This window comes from Babylonia areolata, chromosome 35 (assembly GCF_041734735.1).
Source record: "Babylonia areolata isolate BAREFJ2019XMU chromosome 35, ASM4173473v1, whole genome shotgun sequence".
Lineage (NCBI taxonomy): Eukaryota > Metazoa > Mollusca > Gastropoda > Neogastropoda > Buccinidae > Babylonia > Babylonia areolata.
This window is the reverse complement of record NC_134910.1, coordinates 13,930,257-13,955,376: the sequence shown is the minus strand read 5'-3', so window position 1 is coordinate 13,955,376 and position 25,120 is coordinate 13,930,257. Positions and strand designations below refer to the sequence as shown.

At 41.8% G+C, this 25,120-nt stretch overlaps 1 protein-coding gene across 1 annotated transcript in view; it reads left to right on the top strand.

The window, feature by feature from the left end:
• Nucleotides 1-649: 649 nt before the first annotated feature.
• LOC143277915 (testis-expressed protein 9-like) overlaps nt 650-25,120 on the top strand; it is a 25,772-nt gene continuing 1,301 nt past the window's right edge. Inside the window, exons 1-11 of the mRNA XM_076582885.1 lie at nt 650-788; nt 3,790-3,899; nt 4,353-4,416; nt 5,171-5,238; nt 6,313-6,361; nt 6,815-6,915; nt 8,928-9,136; nt 11,368-11,450; nt 16,758-16,931; nt 18,460-18,594; nt 23,969-24,103. Coding sequence (XP_076439000.1) covers nt 756-788; nt 3,790-3,899; nt 4,353-4,416; nt 5,171-5,238; nt 6,313-6,361; nt 6,815-6,915; nt 8,928-9,136; nt 11,368-11,450; nt 16,758-16,931; nt 18,460-18,594; nt 23,969-24,103 — 1,161 coding nt within the window. The 5' untranslated portion in view covers nt 650-755. The remainder of the gene's footprint in view (nt 789-3,789; nt 3,900-4,352; nt 4,417-5,170; nt 5,239-6,312; nt 6,362-6,814; nt 6,916-8,927; nt 9,137-11,367; nt 11,451-16,757; nt 16,932-18,459; nt 18,595-23,968; nt 24,104-25,120) is intronic.

The window sequence follows — 25,120 nt, the reverse complement described above, 5'->3', positions numbered from 1 at the left end:
ATCTTCGCCGGACGTCCGAGTTCGTGGCATCCCTCGGACTTCGACCCTGACTGCGTAGCTGTCGAACGCAAAAGAAAGAAAGATCGGTCATTTCAAGGGTTGTTCCAAAGAATCAGAATACTGACATAACGGAGCCGTACCACAGCGAACTTAACTTGTGCTCATCGACCCCAAAAAATCCAGACTGATGAAAATTTATAAACCAGGGTTAACTAGTATCGCCAGTTTTCATATCAGTGAGTAGTCACTGCACTGACTTTCCATTTCCATCAAAAATACATGTATGCCCGGCTTTGGAAGATAGGCAGAAATGAGCAAGGAATTAAGAAGAATAGGGAGAACTAGGGTGTGAGCACTGTGTAAATTCTGTAAGTTGTTTTATGTAACCATTTCTAAATGTCTAATACATTGTTTTAGACATGGCGGTATATTCTGTATTCAAATACAGTTGTAAGTGTTGGCTGCAAAGACAAAATAAACAAAAAGTCGAGTGAGTCACATCACAGACATTAGAATTCCCTGAGATATTAGTGTCTATGGTCACATGTGCAGGATTGTGGACAGAAACCGTAACGGCATCATCTATGACAAGTTATCCTGGTGTTGACAAGGACACCCGATATCGATAACAAGAAGATTGGAATTAATCATCCAAACAATCGGAACAAAGTGCTTCAAATTTATCTTTCGGTTCCGCCAACCCACTTGATTACGACAACGTTCCACTTCGTGGCAACAAGTGTTCATTCGCAACCATGGCAGACGGAAGTCGCTCCAGATCGAATTCTGTACGTGTTGTTTCCTTATTTCTGTCTTATTTAACGTAATCTGGACTTTTGGTGTCATATACAGTACCATGTCAAACTGATACAAACTAGGCCTATCGGTACTCGTTCGATAAGCCTGTCTCACGCCTTTTGTTAGTGATTTCATATGCAGTAATAAAGTTATCTTTGTGATTTTATTGTTGCAACAGCGTCTCTGCTGATTGTAAACAGTAGCTGCAACTCTGGACCTGGATTTATATGTTGCAGGGTCCAATCTTCAGCTATTTGAGTGGGCTGTGGGGGCAGACTGTGATAGTTCTTGTTTTCTACCATGCGATCCTGTATTAATGGTGTGAAGGCTTGGACCCACATAAACAAATTACAGTTGAATGAGGATAAAACTGAAGTAATCTTACTGACTCATCCAACCCGGCAGAACTTCCGTCATCTCTGCCTCTTGAAGGACAGAGAAATATCCCCTTTTCCAGCAAAGCTTGTAATCTTGGCATTGTTGTTGACAGTAAGTTTTCAATGAAAGATCAGGTTTAAAAAATTTGCCAAGTTAGCTACCTTGAAATCCGCAAAATAGCGTCTATCAGACCATTTTTGACTGTTGACGCATCCAAGACCCTTGTTAATCCCTTGTTGTCTCACTGTTAGATTACTGCAATTGTCTTTTAGCAGGTCTCCCCCAGAAGTACATTAAAAAATTCAAAAAGTGATGAATTGTGCTGCCCGCCTTGTCTACAAGGCATGCAGACATGACCACATTTCTCCCCTCATTGCAAAACTGCACTGGCAGCCTGTTTCTTTCAAAACTCAGATTGCCACTACTTGTTATAATGTTAACTCTCGCTCTGCTCCTCCTTATCTCCAGGAACTCCGCCAGATCTATTTTCCGTCTCGGTCTCTGCATTCCTCATGTGGCACTCACATTTTTTGCATACCAAATAGGCAAAAGAAACTCCATGGGGAACGTGCTTCTCTTTTATTGGACCTGTCATCTGGAACAGACTCCTTTATTCTGTCTGACACGCTCAGTCTTTGCCCTCATTCAAAGCAGCTCTCAAAACTCACCATTTCCACAGTTGTTATGATTAGTTTTTCCTGCCCTGTGTGTCTGTCTGTGATAATTGGTGGGTGGAGAGATGAATGGGGCTGTATCGATACGAATGCCTGGTGTATGTGAATGTGTGTGTGTGTGACCTGTTTATTTTCTGATGCGTTTAGGCAAATGAATGTTATGAAGTGTGTCTGCATCAATGTTTGTATGTGTGATTGTATTTGTAAATGCTCTGGGCTACTGTTTTCCAGTGGTCCCCACAGAAAACAGTATTTAATGGTAACCAGATCAGCCTTCTTTCATAAGTCTTTTTAACTTTATATTTTCATACAAGTTCTGAAGCGTTTTATATAAAATAAAAGTAATAAGACATGATTTTCTTGGTCGTATGCCTTAGTAAGTTAGTAATCATCTGAAGCTGATATAGTGGAAAACTTAGAATTTGTTAGAATTTGTTTTTAATCCTGCCTTTGTTATATTATTTTTGAAAGGCTGTGGTGCTGTAAAAGAGTGTTTTGAAAGATTGTATGGTAGAACCATGTATCACAAGTCTGTGGGTCCCCAAATACATTTTATATCTGCTGTGAAATTTTGTGTTTATGTAACTCACTGAATAGAAAAGAGAATAAGTGATCAACTTTGATATTTTCTAACTTCAGCCATTGTTTTTTGTTTTGTTTTTTAATTATATAGTCTTCTGTATCCATTTGTTGTTGGTGGGGGAGGGAGGGGGTGTTTTTTTTCTGGGACTGGGAAGTTGCAGGGATGGGTGGGTAGCAGATGTGGTATAGTAAATATGGACCAGTCTGTGTGCTTTGACACGCCTCCTTGAAACTGAGACTTACGTATGTTTTAAAGTGGCATGAGTGGTACTGCATGAATACTAACCTGAATTATCTGCCCAAAACCTGGCACTGTCAGAATTATCAATCTGGTATGGCCTAACAGACCATGCAGACTATAGATCACATGTACAGGACACAGACCTGGCAGCACTCGTATTATAACCACATTCTACTGTCACAGTAACAGACAGAATGCTGCATCTACATAACAGGTCTTCTGCTAAGTGAGGTATCATCAGATGTCTTGCTAACTCTTTTCCCATAATTCTAGGGGGTCCCAGATTGCCATCAGAGGGTCACAAGTGGTTAAAGCGTTGAGCTTTCAATCTGAGTTTCATGGGTTTGAATTTCGATTATGGCACCTGTTGGGTGAAGGGTGGAGATTTTTCGGATCTCCCAGATCAACACATGTGCAGACCTGCTAGTGCCTGAACCGCCTTCATGTGTATACGCGAGCAGAAGTTCAAACACGTAAGTTAAAGATCCTGCAATCCATGTCAGCATTCAGTGGGTGATGGAAACAAGAACATAACCAGCTTGCACTCCCCCAAAAACAGAGTATAGCTGCCTACATTGCGTGGTAAATAGACAAAACAGTCAAATATGTTAAACATCTGTGTGAGTGTATATATATATATATATGTGCCTCACTGACACCTGATTGTAGCAGACGATCAAGCTTCAGGCTGAAACTCCAGTGCGTGATTTTCACTCTTTTTTTCTCTGTTTATTCTAGAAATTTTTAGAATGTTTCAGGGACCACTTCATTGAAAATGCAGTTTGTCCTTATGTGGCTAGATTACTATTGATGATTAGTGCTACTGATTCATTGAACTGTACTTCATCAAGGCTGTGTGGTGTGGCTTTTTGATATTATTATATTGTAGTCAAGTTTGAAAATCTTAAGTACAGTCCCTCGCTTGTGACCAATTACATTGGAAGAACTGCACTGATTCCCATTGCAGTACTATTTGTTAGTGCGTCATTGGAACTGGAAACATGTTTGGGGATCAGAAATCACCCTGTTTCATGTATCATACACTGAGAAATTTGAGTTCTGTTTTTGATTTCTTTGCCTTTATCCATCAAAAGATTTTTTTTAATTTTTATACAGGCAGCAATGGAACGAAAAGATGCACGAAGTGCTAAAAGTATCAGCCGCTCACAGCAAAACTTGTCTTCAAACAGCAAGACAGATCTCAGAAGCAAGGAGGAAGAATACAAGTAAGTGTTTCTTTTTTCTTCTTTTTCATTTTAGTTTTTTTTTCATTTCTTTTTTTCTTTTTTTTTTTCTCTCTCTCTCTCTTTTTTTTCAGTATTGTATACATGTGTTTGTATAGACATTTTTTCAGCCCCATACTTTTTCTGTCTGTGTGTGTGTGTGTGTGAGTATGTGCGCATGAGAAAGAGACAGATAGAGGGAGAAGCTGTGTGTTTTTGACTGTGTGTGTAAGACTCTGTGTGTGTGTGTGTGCTCGTGTGTGTGAGATGCACTCGCATGTGTGTGCGACTGTGTGGTGTGTGTGTGTGAGAGAGAGAGACAATGTGTGTGACTGTGTGTTGTGTGTGTGAGACTGTGCAAGTATGTGTGAAAAAAGTGTGTGTGTGTGTGTGTGCATGTGACTGTGTGTATTATGCTTATACATGTGTCATTGTGTGTGTGTGTGTGTGTTGCAGGAGATTAAATGAAGAGCTGGAGGCAAAGACAGCCAGTCTTGTGCAGGAAGCGGAGCAAGTCATGGTAAACAAGACACTATGTGACACCACTGTCTGGTCAGAAAAGTAGTCATTTTTGTATCTGGAATCCATAGACATATGTGAATGTCAAGACCATAATTTTTTTTCTTTTTTTACAAGAACAGGAACAGGATTCATCTTAGCAGCCCTGAGTGGTATTTTTGTTGTTGTTGTTTGTTTTTTTCCACATGTACAAACAGTTTCAGCTTTAAATAGGCATCTGCTTCATAAAAGTAAATCCTTGACCTACACATTAACTAGTGGACTGATCAAGCCTTCAGAGCATGCTGAGAGCTACGTGTGTGGGGGCACCTGAGTCTACAAGCACACCCACACACACACACGCATGCACGCCTGCATGCACGCACATGCACACACAAGCACACATGCACACACACTCACACTCACACATGCACGCACGCACACATGCACACACACACACACACACACACACACACACACACACATGTAACTATACGGATGGAAACATAGGCACTCACACACACACACAAGTACATAGGTGAAAGCATAAACATGTACGCATGTGCACGTGCGCACACACACACACACACACACATGACTATAAATTTACACTGTTGACTGTTCAGTGATAACATGAGAATAACAACAATGATAATAATCATGGTGATTGTGGTGGTAGTTTTGATGAATTTTTTTAAAGATGTTTTTAAATATGGTGATGATGTCAACGAGGATAATGGTGGTGATGATCAGTGTAATGGTGATGATGTGTGCAGAAAGGCCAAGAGTCTATCCTGGCCAAGTCTCGACTGCTGGATAACATTAACACTGAAGATTTCCTGAAGTAAGTTTCTGCGGGTTTCTCTTCCTTTTCCCTCTCATCCATTGCTTTGTTTCATTTGTGGATTGTATTGGATTGCGTTGCATTACATTTTGTTACAGTATATGTATCTCTGAAATTTGGGCTGCTTTCCCGAGGGAGAGCGCATCACTGCGATGTAACACTATCCCTTCGTTTTTCTGTCTTTAATCACTTGATGTCCTGCAAAAAGTGTTTCCACAGTGCCAACAAGATGTTCATTGACGTCTTGCATGTATTTCAATTTTTTTCTTCATCAGTCTTTGGTACAATGAACATAAACAGACTTTGAATGGTTAGTTTAAACTTTAATGTATCTGGATTATAAACATACTAGTTAAGTGAGCATTCATCAGGTGGAAGACCCCTTTTTTTCTCAATAATGATTTGCTAACTGGACCACTTTGAGTGCGTGTGTAGGGATTGCCTCACATTCCAAAAAGCCCTGATTTAGAACCCACATTCATTTTCCTTAACAAAAACGTTTGTTTTCATTCTGTATCTTCTATCGATTTTGGGCTAGAATTTTTTTTTAATCTATTACCCTTGAATCCTCAAAATTTTCTGGCAATGGGAGAGCACTTTTTTTACAAACTTCTCTAGCACTGAACTTTTTCAATACAGAATTTTGCGAGGGACAACAAACTTTTGTTGCCGAGGGTTCTTTTACGTGTACTAAGTGCCCCGCTGCACACGGGACCTCGATTTATTGTCTCATGCAAAAGACAGCACCCAGACCACCATTGAAGGTCCAGTGGAGAGGAGCGTAAGAACCAGGGTCTGTGTATCTCTTTGTGACTTTGAACCTGTGGACACTTGCTTCCTAGTCAGGCCCGTAGTCTGTACCAACTTTGTGTTGACCAAAAAAAAAAAAAAAAAGACCAGCAAAACATGAATCACTCCTGTATTCATTCAACAAAGCTATGAACCACCGCACGTATTCATCAATTTACGCAACAGAAATAAGAGACCAGTGTAGACAATGTACGAAATCTTTTCAACAGAATGTGATAGGAATTACATAGTTTCTGTGTGTGTGTGTGTGTGTGTGTGTTTCAGAGAGTTTGATGATGAACTGACCGAGAGGAACGAGGATCGCACCCACAGGGTATGTTTTTGTATTTTGTATCGTATTACTTTTTTGGACACAAAATATTTCTCAGTGTGAAATTCAGGGTGTGCTCCCTGAGGAGAGTGTATCACTACAGTGCAGCGACACCACCAGTACCCCCCTTTTTTTTTTCTTCTTCTTCTTTTTTGCTGTCTACAAGTGTATTTGTTTTACTATCAAAGTGGATTTTTCTGTAGAATTTTGCCCTTTACAAACACAGTCATTTACTCAACCAGCTGCCTACATTATATGTAGAGCCGACTGACAGCTGCCTTTAGGCGCGCATCATTCATTTACTGCATCATTCAGTCAGTCTTTCAGCCACACACTCACATTCGCATGCACATGGTTGTGTCCAGTATTGTTGAAGTGGAGAAAAAAAATATGACCAAGCATGTGTCTAGTTTGTTTTATTTTGTGGTGGTGTTCTTTGGTTTTTTTTTTCCCTAGCCCTTGTCACGCCCCAGTTCCAAAGTGAGTCAGACTACAGGGGGCAGCACTGTCAGCAGCGCTCGGCCCAAGTCGGGAAAGAAGAAGCCTCCATCCAGCCGGTCAGTAGCCGTCACCTGGTTGACACTTTCTGTTTTTCTTTCTTTTTTTTTTTTTTTCCTTAGGCATTTGGTAGGCTCTCAAGGCCTGACCAGCACACTGAATCTATGTGTATGGATGGAAGGCATCTCCTGAATGTTTTTTTTTCCACAGTAGACATGTTTTGTTTACAGATGGTTATACTGTTCTGAACTTCTTTGCTTGGGTTCAGCGATATTTTGTTTTTGAACATGTCACATTACACCACAGTCATAGTTAAACAGGGCAACAAGAGCAGCTTGTACGAACTGTTCATATCTGTTTTAGCAGGAGGGAAACATGGAATCTGTTTATGTCTCATGTAGCAGAAGCAAAGAACTTGGAGAGACCTAACTTGTTTACTCTAGGCATAGCAGTAACAAAGAACTTGGACACACAATATCTGTTTACACCATGCATAGCAGTAACAAATAACTTGGACGAACGATATCTCTTTACACTTTGCATAGCAGTGCAGACAACTTGGGCAGACACTATCTGTTTACACCTAGCATAGCTGTAATTAACAACTTGGACAGATGATATCTAATCACACCTAGCATAGCAGTAACAAACATCGTGGGCAGACGCTATCTGTTTACACCTAGCATAGCAGTAACAAACAACTTGGGCAGACGCTATCTGTTTACACCTAGCATAGCAGTAACAAAGATTTTGGACAGACAATATCTGTTTACATTTAGCATAGCAGTAACAAAGATTTTGGACAGACAATATCTGTTCACACCTAGCATAGCAGTAACAAAGATTTTAGACAGACAATATCTGTTCACACCTAGCATAGCAGTAACAAACAACTTGGGCAGACGCTATCTGTTTACACCTAGCATAGCAGTAACAAAGATTTTGGACAGACAATATCTGTTTACATTTAGCATAGCAGTAACAAACAACTTGGTAGACTGTTTCTGTTACACCAAGCATAGCAGTAACAGACAACTTGGGCAGACGCTATCTGTTTACACCTAGCATAGCAGTAACAGACAACTTGGGCAGACGCTATCTGTTTACACCTAGCATGGCAGTAACAGACAACTTGGGCAGATGCTATCTGTTTACACCTAGCATAGCAGTAACAAAGATTTTGGACAGACAATATCTGTTTACATCTAGCATAGCAGTAACAAACAACTTGGGCAGACGCTATCTGTTTACACCTAGCATAGCAGTAACAAAGATTTTGGACAGACAATATCTGTTTACATTTAGCATAGCAGTAACAAACAACTTGGTAGACTGTTTCTGTTACACCAAGCATAGCAGTAACAGACAACTTGGGCAGACAATATCTGTTTACATTTAGCATAGCAGTAACAAACAACTTGGTAGACTGTTTCTGTTACACCAAGCATAGCAGTAACAGACAACTTGGGCAGACAATATCTGTTTACACCTAGCATAGCAGCAACAAAGATTTTGGACAGACAACATTTGTTTACACCTAGCATAACAATAACAAACAACTTGGTAGACAGTTTCTGTTAGAACCAAGCGTAGCAATAATAAACAACTTGGACAGATAGTGTCTGTTCACACCTAGCATAGCAGTAACAAAGAACTTGGACAGACGGTTTCTGTTGGAACCTAGCATAGCAATAACAAACAACTTGGAGAGATAGTGTCTGTTCACACCTTGCATAGCAGTAACAAAGAACTTGGACAGACGGTTTCTGTTAGAACCAAGCGTAGCAATAATAAACAACTTGGACAGATAGTGTCTGTTCACACCTAGCATAGCAGTAACAAAGAACTTGGACAGACGGTTTCTGTTGGAACCTAGCATAGCAGAAACAAAGAACTTAGACGGTATATGTACAGCAGAAACAAAGAACTGAAAGACGATTTCTGTTTTCCACCAAGCATAGCAGTGGAGGGAAGAACTGTCAACAGATTAGGAGGCCCCAAATGGGTTATGAGGAGGCCCCGAAAGGGTTGCAACTCCCTTTTTTTTTTGGCTTTTTTCTTTTTTCCCCAGGCCAGGCAGTCGGCCCAAATCGAAAGCCTCTGCGGTGGAGGATGTTGCTGTCCCTGACGAGGCCTTTCTGACTGAGTTTAAGGACGCCTTCTCCTATCATGATGCCTTTGCCGACATCGAGGGTCAGATGGACGGTGATGGAGGGGTCAAGGTCGATGATGATGACGACGACGACATCCTCCCGCAGGCAGCGCAGGATATGGGCAGTGGTAAGGAGCACTGGTGGGGAGGGTGGAGGTGAGGGGGGGTTGGGGGGGGGGCCATGTGGCACAGTGGTTATGCACCTGACTGGAGAGAGTGTGCTTTGGTTCCAGTCCCATATGCAGACCAGAATTTTTACTGACACTCCCCCATCCACTAGACCTTGGGTGGTGGTCTTGGTGCTAGTCATTCGGATGGCATAGTAAACCGAGGTCCCATTAGCGGCATGCACTAAGCCCATGTAAGAGAACCCACTGCAAGCAACATAAGGGTTGTCCCTGGTGAAGTTCTGTGGGAAAATCCACTTTTGATCATAAAACAAATACACTTCTACACAGGAAAGGAGCAACAGGCAAGTGGTTAAAGCGTTGTACTTTCAATCTGAGGGTCCCGGGTTCGAATCTCGGTCATGACGCCTGGTGGGTAAAAGGTGGAGATTTTTCCGATCTCCCAGGTCAGCATATGTGAAGACGTGCTTGTCCCTTTGTGTGTATGCACAAGCAGAAGATCAAATAAGCATGTAATCCATGTCAGGGTTTGGTGGGTTTGGAAACAAGAACATACCCAGCATGCACTCCCCTGAAAACAGAGTATGACTGCCTACTTAGGGGGCGTTGGCAGGGTTAAAACAGTCATGCGCTTAAAAACCCACTCGTGAATATGAACGAACATGGATGTTGCAGCCCACGAACAAGAAGAGATGTGATTAACTCTTTCCATACGAACGGCGAAAGAGACAACGTTAACAGTGTTTCACCCCAATTACCATCATCAAAATATTGCAGGCGGAAGGCTCTTATACTGAAGACGTGAATGTTGACAAAGAATACCACAGTTCTGATGACGGAAGCTAAAGGTTGGGTCATTCAGACACCCACTGGACATCCGAGGGGTCTGTGTAGAGGAGAAGAGAGGACTGGCCGTACTGAGTGAGTTAAGCGTATATGGATCAGTCCACACACTTTGGCTTTGACTCATCCATAAAGCTGAAAAGTGTAAAACTGTGCCATGAGATCAACATGGTGAATATGCAGCTCATTTGAGGAACTACACTGGGTTATCCACCTCCCCCTTGATTGGTGTTAAAGGAGACGATTCTTTGACGTTGTGATGCAGCAGACAGTGCGCATGGCTTGTTGTCAATGTCGTGTCATGTGATTACTGTAAATATGTTAGTGATGTATCCTTGTACACATGTGTGTGTTTGAAATTCATAGAGAGAAAAAATATAGATAAGATGGACAGACAGGTAGATAGACAGACAGATAGAGGAGAAAGATAGGATATAGTATAATATGATATTATGTGATACAATACAGTGAAATACAATATAACACAGTATAATGCAGTATATTAAAGTAAGATTTTTAGATGCCCTGGCATCACCTCACTATAGAAGTAAATCTATTTCTTTTTTAATGTATATTATGCTGTTTGTTTGTTTTTTTGTTTTGTTTTTTGGTGGTTTTTTGGGGTTTTTTTTTTTTTTTGGGGGGGGGTCTTTCTTTTTGTTTGGAATACCCCTCAAAATAGAATACAGTTGTGTAAATAGTGAGATAAAAGTGGCTTCACATATAAAAGACCTCTCATAGGCATGCATGAACTCTGAACAACAAATAGAGAAAAAGAAAATAATGCACATACATGTGTTTGAAGTAGTAGTTGTAATCGTCAAGTTAACGTATTCCATTTTAAGTGATACTAGACGTGGGGGGGGGGAAGGAGAAGGGAGTGGGTCAGGAAGGGGAGAGGGAATGGTGGTTAAAGAATGTATGCGAGTAAACCTGCATATGTGTGTGAGAGAGAACATTGGGGGGGGGCGGGGGGGGGACATTAGCAAAAGGATAGTAAAAGCGAACATCAAACAGCTATAACAAATGTCCTGTTGGACAGTGCAGCAAACCTTCTGCAATAGCAGTGTGTGTGTCTGTGTATGTGTGTGTGTCTGTGTAATCAGAATCATATTTATTTGTCATGAAAATCATCAATGAAAGTTTGTAGGCACTAGAATAATGTGTAAAACCAACAAAACGGAATGTAAGAATGTGTCAGTTATAACCTAACTTGGACTTAAAAGTGCGAATTCTGATAGTGTGTTTGTGTGTGTGTGTGCATGTGTCAGGGTGTGCGTGTGTGTATGTGTGTAATGTGTTAGTTATAATATGACATGTACTTGTATAAAGTCTAATTGTGTGTGTGTGTGTGTGTGTGTGTGTGTGTGTGGTTTGACATGGGTCAGAGGCCACGATACGTTTCCTGAAGGCCAAGGTCAGGGTCATGCAGGAGGAACTGGATCGCTTGTCCCAGGAGAGCAGTAAAAAGGTGAGTGTCGTGCATCTGTGTGTGTGTGTGTGTTTCTCTGTGTGTGCTTGTGTGACCATGTGTTTGTGTGTGTGTTGTGGGTCTTTGGTGGTGGTGTGTGTGTGTGTGTGTGTGTGATCATGCATGTCAAATAATGTGTGTTGTTTGTGTTTGTTGTGGGGCTTTGATGGTGTGTATGTGATCATGCATGTCACATAATGTGTGTGTGTGTGCGTTGTGGGGCTTAGATGGTGTGTGTATGTGTGTGATCATGAGTGTGTGTGTGTGTTTCTAGTTGCAGGCATTTGGGTATACTTGTATGTTTATTGTTGTGATTGTGTGTGTGTTCATATACATGTATCATATGTGTGGGTGGTTTGAGTATGGTGTGTGTGTGAGTGTGTGTGTGTGTGAAACTGATGTAATGATTAACTTTTTTTTTTATTTAAAAAAAAAGTATGAATGCACTCACCCACACGTATGATTACACTTCACATGCACAAACTGTACAACCCCCCCCCCCCCCCCCCCCACACACACACACAGACCCTCACACACACACACACACACACACACACACACACACACCACAAAATCCCAGAACAAAAGACCCTTTTTCCATACAAGCCACACTGTAACATCATATACAGTAGTAACTATCTTACCATTGATCAGATACTCGATACAGCCTTATCTGATCATCACACACCTACCTGTGGCAGTGCTGTTACACCTTGCCAGCATTCTGTGCCGATCAGATTCAGAGCGCTCCCGGACTGTGCTTGTGCTATTATACTCGGCTGCAATACAGAAAGAAGTATGGATCTTCTGAAGGAATAGTTTTCTGCTTGCGTATTGTTTCTTGTGCCCTGTTTTTGTAAGCCAGAAGGAATAGAACGCTTAGTTTAGTGTTTATGTGGGGGTGTTGTTTTGCTTTTTCTGTGCATTTTATTTAACTAAGTGTGTGTTAATGGTGGATGTTGTTTTTTTTTTAATTGTTTGTTTATTTGTTGTTGTTTTTTGGGGTTTTTTGTTTTGTTTTTTTGTTTGTTTTGTTGTTGTTTTTTTTTGGTTCGGTATTATTTCGTGAACACTGCTTATTTATTTTTGTTTACCTTTGTGTGTTACACTCACACACACACACACACACACACACACACACACACACACACAATAAGTTCGCACTCTCTTGGGATCTTGTAAAAAACACAGTGGTAAATGCCAAGACCGGTAAGGTATAAAAAGAAGAAGCTGTCAAAACAACAAAAATTTGCTGCTTTTAGAATTACAAGTTTTAAAGACATGCCAAGTCTTCTGTTATATGGATATGGATTTAGATAGATATAGATATATGGATATATATATAGATGTATAGAGAAATATCTTATTCGTAGGCATCAGTGTTTTGTTTTTGGTTTCATTGAAATAATTGGTGTTTTCAGTTTTGGTTTTTATGACATAGATATTATTCATTCCTGTGTTGTTTTTATTGTTTGTTTGTTTTGAAATTTAGTTGAGTTTTTTTTCTTTGAGAGCTGGAGTAATGTGATGTGATGATTGTTGTTGAAAGGATTGTTTGTTTGGGGCCATTTGTCTTTGCATACACACTCTCTCTCTCTCTCTCTGGGTGCTTGTTCTAATGATTTATTCATTTATTTTGTGGGTAATCTTTTGATTTTTTTTTTTTTTTTTTTTTTTTTTTTTTTTAAATAAACTTTACTTCATTTTTTTCTCTACTAGCTTTCCCTTTCTTTCTCTTTTGTCTCGTCACCTCTTGCTTTCTCTTACTCTCTCTCTTTGTCCCCCTCTCTCTCTCACACACACATGCACGCACGCACACACACGCACACACACACACACACACACGCGCGCGCGTGCATGCTCATTCATTCATTCATGTTGTCTTTGTTATTGTTACTTTTTAGTTTTTAAGTATCTCTTCTTTTCTTCTTCTTCTTCTTCTTCTTCTTGTTCTCATTTGTCAGATGGACACCCCAGTCATGGCAGTGAAGGGATGAAGGCAGCAGTATGCTGCAGGTCCTTCACACGGCCATAGAGCTTCCCGGTTTCTCTTTTCTAGACTGTGGCATGTTGTGTGGAAGAGGTTCAGCACCTTGGCTTGAAGAGCTTCAGCACCTTGGCTTGACAATGACGCACTGTCCCTGTCTCACAGTCACAGACATGAAGCTGACACTGTGTTCAAAAAAATTCTGTGGTCTTTCATGCCCTACTGTCAAGCCGACACTGTGTTCAAAATTCTGTGGTTTTTCATGCCCTGCTATCAGGCCGACACTGTGTTCAAAATTCTGTGGTCTTTCATGCCCTGCTATCAAGCCAACACTGTGTTCAAAATTCTGTGGTCTTTCGTGCCCTCCTGTCAAGCCGACACTGTGTTCAAAATTCTATGGTCTTTCGTGCCCTGCTGTCAAGCCGACACTGTGTTCAAAATTCTGTGGTCTTTCCTGCTGTCAAGCTGACACTGTTCAAAATTCTGTGGTCTTTCGTGCCCTGCTGTCAAGCCGACACTGTGTTCAAAATTCTGTGGTCTTTCGTGCCCTGCTATCAAGCCGACACTTTGTTCAAAATTCTGTGGTCTTTCGTGCCCTGCTGTCAAGCCAACACTGTGTTCAAAATTCTGTGGTCTTTAGTGCCATGCTGTCAAGCCAACACTGTGTTCGAGATTCTGTGGTCTTTCGTGCCCTGCTGTCAAGCCAACACTTTGTTCAAGATTCTGTGGTCTTTCGTGCCCTGCTGTCAAGCCGACACTGTGTTCAACATTCTGTGGTCTTTAGTGCCCTGCTGTCAAGCCGACACTGTGTTCAAAATTCTGTGGTCTTTCGTGCCCTGCTATCAAGCCGACACTTTGTTCAAAATTCTGTGGTCTTTCGTGCCCTGCTGTCAAGCCAACACTGTGTTCAAAATTCTGTGGTCTTTCGTGCCCTGCTGTCAAGCCGACACTGTGTTCAAAATTCTGTGGTCTTTCGTGCCCTGCTATCAAGCCGACACTGTGTTCAAAATTCTGTGGTCTTTCATGCCCTGCTATCAAGCCAACACTGTGTTCAAAATTCTGTGGTCTTTCATGCCCTCCTATCAAGCCGACACTGTGTTCAAAATTCTGTGGTCTTTCGTGCCCTGCTATCAAGCCAACACTTTGTTCAAAATTCTGTGGTCTTTCGTGCCCTGCTGTCAAGCCGACACTGTGTTCAAAATTCTGTGGTCTTTCGTGCCCTGCTATCAAGCCAACACTTTGTTCAAGATTCTGTGGTCTTTCGTGCCCTGCTATCAAGCCAACACTGTGTTCAAAATTCTGTGGTCTTTCATGCCCTGCTATCAAGCCAACACTGTGTTCAAAATTCTGTGGTCTTTCGTGCCCTGCTGTCAAGCCAACACTGTGTTCAAGATTCTGTGGTCTTTCGTGCCCTGCTGTCAAGCCGACACTGTGTTCAAAATTCTGTGGTCTTTCGTGCCCTGCTGTCAAGCCGACACTGTGTTCAAAATTCTGTGGTCTTTCGTGCCCTGCTGTCAAGCCGACACTGTGTTCAAAATTCTGTGGTCTTTCGTGCCCTGCTGTCAAGCCAACACTGTGTTCAAAATTCTGTGGTCTTTCATGCCCTCCTGTCAAGCCAACACTGTGTTCAAAATTCTGTGGTCTTTCATGCCCTGCTGTCAAGCCGACACTTTGTTCAAGATCCTGTGGTCTTTCGTGCCCTGCTGTCAAGCCGACACTGTGTTCAAAATTCTGTGGTCTTTCCTGCTGTCAAGCTGACACTGTGTTCAAAATTCTGTGGTCTTTCGTGCCCTGCTGTCAAGCCGACACTGTGTTCAAAATTCTGTGGTCTTTCGTGCCCTGCTGTCAAGCCGACACTGTGTTCAAAATTCTGTGGTCTTTCGTGCCCTGCTGTCAAGCCGACACTGTGTTCAAAATTCTGCAGTCTTTCGTGCCCTCCTGTCAAGCCAACACTTTGTTCAAGATTCTGCAGTCTTTCGTGCCCTGCTGTCAAGCCAACACTGTGTTCAAAATTCTGCAGTCTTTCGTGCCCTGCTGTCAAGCCAACACTTTGTTCAAGATTCTGCAGTCTTTCGTGCCCTCCTGTCAAGCCAACACTTTGTTCAAGATTCTGCAGTCTTTCGTGCCCTCCTGTCAAGCCAACACTTTGTTCAAGATTCTGTGGTCTTTCGTGCCCTGCTGTCAAGCCAACACTTTGTTCAAGATTCTGCAGTCTTTCGTGCCCAGCTTTCATGATGATCTCAGTTTCGATCCCCCTGTACTTCCATGCTTGGTGTGTGTCTGTCAGAGTCTTCAGTGACAGCAGATTCATGAGGGACTGTCATTGGAGGGATATGGTTGCAGCCTCCACTCTGTGCAGTGATCAGTCTGGCTTTTTTTTTTGGTTTCCATAGTTATGCTTGGATGCTTGATGAAGGATGCTCGATGATAGTTGACAGTTTGCATTTTTTTTTTTTTTTTTTTTTTTTGGTCATTGAATGATTCTGACTTGTCTCCCTTGCTCCCCTCTTTACACTCAGGAGGAAGTGAAGAGTTTGCTAACCTTTTCGTCACTGAATGATCCATGATCTGCCCCCCCTTGCTCCCTCTTTACTGTCAGGAGGAAGACAAGAGCTCACGGACCCTGACTTATCTCCCTTGCTCCCTCTTCACCCCTCAGGAGGAAGAGAAGAGCTTGATGATCATTTTGTCAGTTAATGATTATAATTTACCTCCCTTGCTCACTCTTCACCCTCAAGAGGAAGAGGAGAAGCTTGCCGACCTCTCTGTCACTGAACGACACCAGACTTATCTCCCATCCTCCCTCTTCACCCAGAGGAGGAAGAGAAGAGTTTGCTGACCTTTTTGTCACTGAATGATCTGACTTGTCTCCCTTGTTCACTCTTCACCCTCAGGAGGGAAGAGCTGGATGACCATTTTGTCACTTAATAATCATAATTCATCTCCCTTGTTCACTCTCTATCCTCAGGAGGAAGAGAAGAGCTCACTGACCATTTTGTTGATTCTGTTGTCTTGTTTCCCTTGCTCCCTCTTCACCCTCAGGAGGAAGAGAAGAAGCTCACCATCCTTTTCTGTCACTTAATGATTGTAAATTATCTCCCTTGCTCCTTCCTCATGCTTCGGAGGAAGAGAAGAGCTCACTGCCCATTTTATCACTGAAAGATCTATGTATTGTCTCCCTTGCTCCCTCATTACCCTTGGAAGGAAGAGAAGAGCTCACTGACCTTTTTTTTTGTTGTTGTTGTTGTCTGTGACACTGATCTTTTTGTCACTGAATGACAACTGACTTATCTCCCTTGCTCTCCCTCTCCACCCCTCAGGAGGAAGAGAAGAGCTCGCTGAGCAGTCGGGTAAAGGAGCTGGAAGAGGAGCGTGGACGGCTGCACCGAACCAACGCAGCCCAGCAGACCCAGATGGACAAGTTCAAGCGGCTGGCAGAGGAGGCGCGCAGCAAGTCGGAGAGTCAGGAGACACAGCTGACCGCCGTCAGGAAGGTGATCAGTCGTTAATGATGATGACGGGTGTAGTGATGGGTTTTTATTGTGCAGTCCACCGTGACCGTAGCACGGCGGCTCTTAGAAAGGTACTCATTATAATAACAGTAATGGTGTCTGTTGTGCATTCAACCTCCTTAGCATGGTGGCTTTCAGAAAGTTAATGATTAACTCACTCTGGATAATGGAATGCGAAAATGTTCCTGACGTAAGATAGCGTTCCGGACGATGAAACACGAAAGCAGTTTTGACAATTAAAAATTTTTCCACGTTTTCCTCATAACAATCGCAGCTTCACTGGGCATTGCAAATGTGTCAATGGTCAAATGGAAAGTTTCTTAATGAGATTCGGTAACAACACACTCTACAGCGAGCCAGCGAGTTCAGGACCCCACACAACAAGCTAATTTGCATATGTATCGAAAATGGTGTTGCAGAAGATACAAATAGAAATTTTTGGAGCAAACTAGATCACAACAGCGGCTTTTACCGCTGCTGAAGTGATTGAAATGCTTCAAACTGAAAGTTTCGACATCGATGAGGATGATGAAGACGTTGAATAAAGTATCTGCAGTGAAGAAAGCTACTGGCAAGTAGGTACTGATTGTGATTCAGCTTCTGAGAGCAGTGAAGAGGGAGGGGGGTGGGCGTTCACAGGAGTGACGTGAGGAGAGGGGTCAGTGGGTCAAGTACAGTGAGTTTCATTCAGTTACTTTATGTTTTGTATTTTTTTTGTGATTTTTTTCCTAACCCCAGGGAAAAGCAAGGGAGAGAACTATTCGTCCGGAGTGAGTTAAGCAGATGTGGTGTAGTGGTGTGTATAGATCAGTTACGCTCATTTTGATGATGTCTGCTTGAAACTGAAGCTTTTCTGGCCTGTCTTGAGTGTGCATGTGTGTGTGTGTGTGTGAATGTGTGCTTAAGCAGATGTTGAGTTTGAATCAATTCTGAATGATTTTATGACACCTCCTTGAAATTGTATTGGTCTGCTTTGTGTGTGCATGTCTCTGTGTGTGTGTAAGTGGTTAAACAGACATAGCATAGTGATGTGCATGGATCAGGTCCACACAATTTGATGACACTTTCTTGAAACTGAAACAGTGTTAGTGTGCTTTGTGTGTGTGTGTGTGTGTGTGTCTGTCCGTGTGTGTGTGTGTGTGTGTGTGTGTGTGTCTTTGTTTAAGTGGTAAAGTAGGGGGTATCATAGTAATGTATTTGGATCAGTTTCACACAATTTGATGATACCTTCTTGAAACTGAAACTGTGTTGGTGTGCTTGGTGTGTGTGTATGTGTGCTCTTGTGTGTGTTTATGTGTCTGTGTGGGTGTGTGTGTGTATGTATGCACATGAAGTGTAGTGATGTATATGGATCAGTTCCACACAATTCGATGATTATGTGTCTATGTGCGTGTGTGGTTAAGCAGATGTAGGGAAGAACAATGCAGTGCCTCTTCTTTGATCAAGTAACTCTTGCTGGCACTGTATGTGTGTGTGTGTGTGTGTGTGTGTGTGTGTGTGCTGTGCACAGGAGCTGGAACAAATGAAGCGTGGACAGAAGCAGCAGCAGTCGACACAGTCGGCGACGGAGGTGAGGCTGAACAGAGCTCTGGAGGAGATTGAGCGGTACAAGGACCAGCTTCAGAGAGCCAAGTCCTCCTCCAAGGTAAAAGAGTGACAGAACAATGAACAGTATAGAGCCAAGTCCTCCTCCAAGGTAGAAGAGTGACAGAATAATGAAAAGTATAGAGCCAAAAGCCAAGTCCTCCTCCAAGGTAGAAGAGTGACAGAATAATGAACAGTATAGAGCCAAAAGCCAAAGTCCTCTCCAAGGTAGAAGAGTGACAGAATAATGAAAAGTATAGAGCCAAAAGCCAAGTCCTCCTCCAAGGTAGAAGAGTGACAGAATAATGAACAGTATAGAGCCAAAAGCCAAAGTCCTCTCCAAGGTAGAACAGTGACAGAATAATGAACAGTATAGAGCCAAAAGCCAAAGTCCTCTCCAAGATAGAACAGTGACAGAATAATGAACAGTATAGAGCCAAAAGCCAAGTCCTCCTCCAAGGTAGAACAGTGACAGAATAATGAACAGTATAGAGCCAAAAGCCAAAGTCCTCTCCAAGGTAGAACAGTGACAGAATAATGAACAGTATAGAGCCAAAAGCCAAGTCCTCTCCAAGATAGAACAGTGACAGAATAATGAACAGTATAGAGCCAAAAGCCAAGTTCTCTTCCAAGGTAAAAGAGTGACAGAATAATGAACAGTATAGAGCCAAAAGCCAAGTCCTCCTCCAAGGTAAAAGAGTGACAGAATAATGAACAGTATAGAGCCAAAAGCCAAGTCCTCCTCCAAGGTAGAAGAGTGACAGAATAATGAACAGTATAGAGCCAAAAGCCAAGTCCTCCTCCAAGGTAAAAGAGTGACAGAATGAGGAAAAGTATAGAGCCAAGTCCTACAAGGTAAAAGAGTAATAGAATGAGAAAAAGTAAAGAGCCAAGTCCTACAAGGTAAAAGAGTAATAGAATGAGAAAAATTATAGAGCCAAGTCCTACAAGGTAAAAGAGTAATAGAATGAGAAAAATTATAGAGCCAAGTCTTCATTTCGTTTATTCATTTATAGTCTGTTCATCTAAGATGCTGATATTAGACCGAAAATAAATGATATTATCATTATTATTATCATTATTTGTACTATTATTTTTTCTATCATAATGGTGATTATTATTATCATTAATTAGAAATCATCATTGTGAATATCAATGGCAGGGGAAGAAATATTCAGCTGAAAAGGGAGCAGTTGAGGTGGAGGTTGTGGGGGAGTGAGGGGGAGGGGATTGAGGAAGGAAAAGAGAGAGAGAGAACAGAATGTGGAAAAGATAGAGTGCAAAATGGAGAGGGTGGATGTCAGTGATTGGAGAAAGAAATAATATTGGAAGAGTGTGTGTGAGATGGGGGATGTTGGAAGCGAGACTAGGACAGAAAATTAATCAATAATCAAATATTGTATGCAATAGCTCTGTAGGACAGAAAATTAATCAGTAATCAAATATTGTATGCAATAGCTGTATAGGACAGAAAATTAATCAATAATCAAATATTGTGTGCAATAGCTGTATAGGACAGAAAATTAATTAATAATCAAATATTGTATGCAATAGCTCTATAGGACAGAAAATTAATCAGTAATCAAATATTGTATGCAATAGCTCTATAGGACAGAAAATTAATCAGTAATCAAATATTGTATGCAATAGCTGTATAGGACAGAAAATTAATCAGTAATCAAATATTGTATGCAATAGCTCTGCAGGACAGAAAATTAATCAATGATCAAATATTGTATGCAATAGCTCTATAGGACAGAAAATTAATCAATAATCAAATATTATATGCGACAGCTCTATAGGACAGAAAATTCATCAATAATCAAATATTGTATACAATAGCTCTATAGGACAGAAAATTAATCAGTAATCAAATATTGTATGCAATAGCTCTAGGACAGAAAATTAATCAATAATCAAATATTGTATGCAATAGCTCTATAGGACAGAAAATTAATCAGTAATCAAATATTGTATGCAATAGCTGTACAGGACAGAAAATTAATCAGTAATCAAATATTGTATGCAATAGCTCTATAGGACAGAAAATTAATCAATGATCAAATATTGTATGCAATAGCTCTATAGGACAGAAAATTAATCAAATATTATATGCGACAGCTCTGTAGGACAGAAAATTCATCAATAATCAAATATTGTATGCAATAGCTCTATAGGACAGAAAATTAATCAATAATCAAATATTGTATGCAACAGCTCTATAGGACAGAAAATTAATCAATAATCAAATATTGTATGCAACAGCTCTGTAGGACAGAAAATTAATCAGTAATCAAATATTGTATGCAATACTTCTATACATTGTTATTTAAAGCGAGGATGGTGTGGGGATCTACAATAAACAACCAACTACACTATTTAACACATAACTAGCCAAGTCCTCCAAGTTAACTCACTCAGTACGGCCAGTCCTCTCTTCTCCTCTACACAGACCCCTCGGATGTCCAGTGGGTGTCTGAATGACCCAACCTTTAGCTTCCGTCGTCAGAATTGTGGTATTCTTTGTCAACATTCACCTCTTCAGTATAAGAGCCTTCCGCTTGCAATATTTTGATGATGGTAATTGGGGTGAAACACTGTTAACGTCGTCTCTTTCGCCGTTCGTATGGAGAGAGTTAAAGTAATGATAGAATGATACTACAATTATCTGCCAGTACAGTGTCCGTGAGGGTCTGGGTTCTAATCCTGGTCTTCGCCCCTTCCTTCCACGTTTGACGAGGAAATCAGTCTGAGCATGTAGTCATTCAGATGAGATGATAAACAGAGGTCCCATGTGCAGCTTGCATTTGGCACACTGGAAAAGAACCCATGGCAACGTAAGCGATGAACTCAGGCAAAATTCTGTGGAAGAAATCGACTCTGATAGGCAGACAAAAAACTCTGATAGGCAGACAAAACCATGCGTGTATAAACTGATTTTACTCTTTACGTCTGAAATTAAATATTCAGCAAAAGGGTCAGCAGTGTACTTGCTCTCTGTCTGTCGGTTTGCCTCAGAGTCAGCTCCTCTGGTATATAATATCTTGTGAAGTTCGTGCATGGAGCTGGAAACATTACTAGAGGAGCGTGCCGTAGAAAAGTTGTATTATAATTATTATTGTTTTCGTACATCAGTAACGCTCGGAGTATGTCACCTCTTTGTATGTCTTGCCTCAGTACACACCTCTTTCCTCAGCAGTTGTTTTGTTCTTCCATCTCTCTCTCTCTGTCTCTGTCTCTCTGTGAGTATATACAACCAAACAGGGAGTGTACTTCAAACTCTCTTGTTTGGACGTGGGTACACATTGTTTTGATGACACATGATAAGGATACCTATATAGCGCCCATTCTCGGTCAGATACCAAACTCTTAGTGCTTTACAAACACAGAGTCATTTACACAACAGGCTGCCTACCTGGGTAGAGCCGACTGACAGCTGCCACTGGGTGCTCATCATTCGTTTCCTGTATCATTCAATCAGATTTCAGTCACGCAGTCATACACACACACTCACACAGACATGTGACATTTTTACATGTATGACCATTTCGTTTATTTTATTTACCCTACCATGTGAACAGCCGTACTCCATTTTCAGGGTTGTGCATGCCAGGTATGCTCTAGTTTCCATAACCCACCAAACACTGACATGGATCACAGGATCTTTAACGTAGGTATTTGATCTTCTGTGTGCATATACAAACTAAGGGGGTATCGTCCCAAACCAAAATGGACCTCCATAGCAACATCGTCATCCTCCTGCTCTTTCATCGTCATCAATATAAACAAAATAGTCTCAAAGTCTGTGGCCTTTCATGCCCTGCTCTCATGGTGACCTCAGTTTCGATACCCCTCCACTTCTGTGCTTGGGGTGAGTCCTGTCAATGTCGTCAGTGTCGGCAGATTCATGGGGGGCTGTTGTTTGGGGGACGTGGTGGCGGTCTCCACTCTGGGAGGGACGCTTGCTCAGTCTGGCTCCGCGACTAAGCCATTATTGTCGTTAGTAGGGGGCTTAGTAGGTGGTGTCCTAAGTACGTTAAAACAGAACAGGCACCACTGAACACCACCGAAGTGACTCAGCAGCAGTGCAGGGTCTCTTCTGGTGTGTGGCCTCCTGGCGACCTAACATCGATGGTTCCCTGTGGACTGCCGACGCTGGAACTGCGACGGACGAACCCGGGTGTGGCTGTGTATGGGGGAATCTAAATGAGCGGCGTGGGAGTAATGCCACTGAAACGGTGCAGATGATGGGGCAGAAAAAAAATTTATAAAATAAAAATAAGGGGGTATCAGGAACTAGCAGGCCTGAACATAATATGTTGACCTGGGAGATGAGAAAAAATCTCCTCCCTAAAACCACAAAGTGCGACAGGGATCGAACTTGGGTAAGAATCCAGCGCTGTAATCTTTTTAACCACTGCTCCCTTGTTGACCTGTCCCTGTCCAAGACACAAGAACAATTTTATTTGACAAAGGCTTAGAGAGCCCATTCGTCAAAGGGGGGACATATAAACATGAACATGCAATATCAAATACAATATTCCAGGACAAAAAAAAGTATACTGTTCCACATAACCAGTATTCTTGTGCATTATTGATTTAGTTGAATGATTGCATTCGTTTATCAAGAGATTTTGTTACATATATATCGACAAGGCCTTCAGTTTTAAAATATCTCTGGAAGATAACATTTCTTTGATGGCGTTCTCTCTGGCCTGACATGTGATATTTTCTAAGAAGGAGAAACTTTTGACGTTTTTCGCTTACCCCTTACAAGAGAAAAGTGAATGCGCCTCGCCTTCAGCTGCCTCTTTACAAACTGGACATGAGTTTTCATCTGGTTCTTATCACTCACTCACTCATTCCCTCGACCGCTGGGGTCGTTGGGGGGACATGAGGAAGATGTCATAGCTCGCCACACCGTTCTGTTGGCAGCTGTCGTGAGGAGATCTGGCATCATCATTTTGGTCCATTCCTTGACGTTGTCAGACCAGATTTTTTTTCTGCCGCCCCCATCTGCGCCCTCCCTCTACAGTCCCTTGCAGGATGGTTTTGGAGAGGGTGTTATGTTGTATGACGTGACCAAACCATGCCATCTTCCGTCGTTTGACAGTCGCCAGCAGTGGTTCTTGGGGCCCAACAAGGTTGCTGACCAGGTTCCGCACATAGTCATTGGTCTTGTGCTCCTTGTAGGAGATGTGTAGTAGTCTCCTCAAGCACTTGGTTTCGAATGCTTGGATTCTTCTTTCTGTTTCTGCCATCAGTGTCCATGTCTCACATCCAATGTTTGTTTGAGGCTGCAACTCCCATGTTTACTTCTATGTTCACAGGTGGGCTTGTTTGACCATTTTTACCCCGCCGTGTAGGCAGACATACTCCGTTTTCAGGGGGTAGTCCTTTATTCAGTATTGATGCGAAGTACTGTCCCTGTCCAGGACACAGCGGAGGCGGAGAAGAAGCGAGTGGACCAGCTTCTGGTGGAGAACAAACGTCTGGAGAAGCAGAAGAACGAGCTGATGTCTGGCTTCAAGAAGCAGATGAAGCTGATCGACGTGCTCAAACGTCAGAAGGTGAGCGAGGCAAGGGTCCCCCACTGTTTTGTTCTTCCGGCCAGTGAGCTGACCAAAGAAGGAAGGAAGGAAGGAGGGAGGGAAGGAGTGAGACTGGGGTTGGGGGGGGGGGGGTGCATGTGAGGGAATGATGCTGGAACAGTGCACAGTGTGCAGAGCTTCTGATCAATTCTTTTTTTCTTCACCTTCTTCTTCTTCTTTTTCTTGTTTTTGTCGTTCTTCTATTTGTCATTCTTCTCTTTCTTCTTCTAATTCTTCTTCTTCTTCTTGTTTTTCTTGTTTTTGTTGTTCTTCTCTTTCTTCTTCTTCTTCTTCTTCTTTTTCTTGTTTTTCTTGTTCTTCTATTTCTTCTTCTTTAAATTCTTCTTCTTCTTCTTCTTCTTGTTTTTCTTGTTCTTCTGTTTGTCATTCTTCTCATTTTTCTTCTTCACCTTCTTCTTTCTCTTCTTCTTGTACCTCTTCTTCCTCTTCTCTTTCTTCTTCGTCTTTTTCCTCTTCTTCTTTTTCTTCGTCTTCTTCTTTATTGTGCCTAAGTCTTTACCCACTAAAGATTAAATCAGTTGATATTCTTCCTCTCCTTCCTCTTCTCCCTCTTCTTCTCTTCCTCGTCTTCTTATTATTATTATTCCTTTCCCTTTCCTTCTTCTTCGTCTTTCTCCTCCTCCTTCTTTTTCCTCATCTTCTTCTTCTGCTTCTTATCCTTCTTCCTCCTTATCTTCTTCTTCTACTTTTGCATTAATGGGATGCAACTCCCACATTCTGCGGAAGCCAGGGATCGAACCTGGAAAACTTGGGTGAGAATCAAGCACTGTATTCATTTGGACACGGCACCCCTCTCTGATCTTTTCAAAACCTTGAGAGTCCCTGTATTTTTTTTTTTTTTTTTTTTTTTTTTTTTTTTTTTTTTACATAATCCTAGGTAGTCCCATATTAAATAACCTCCAAATTGTCACCCAAATGCTGCACTTTGTAATCAAATCTGCATTGCTACATATATATAGAGAGAGAGAATAGAAT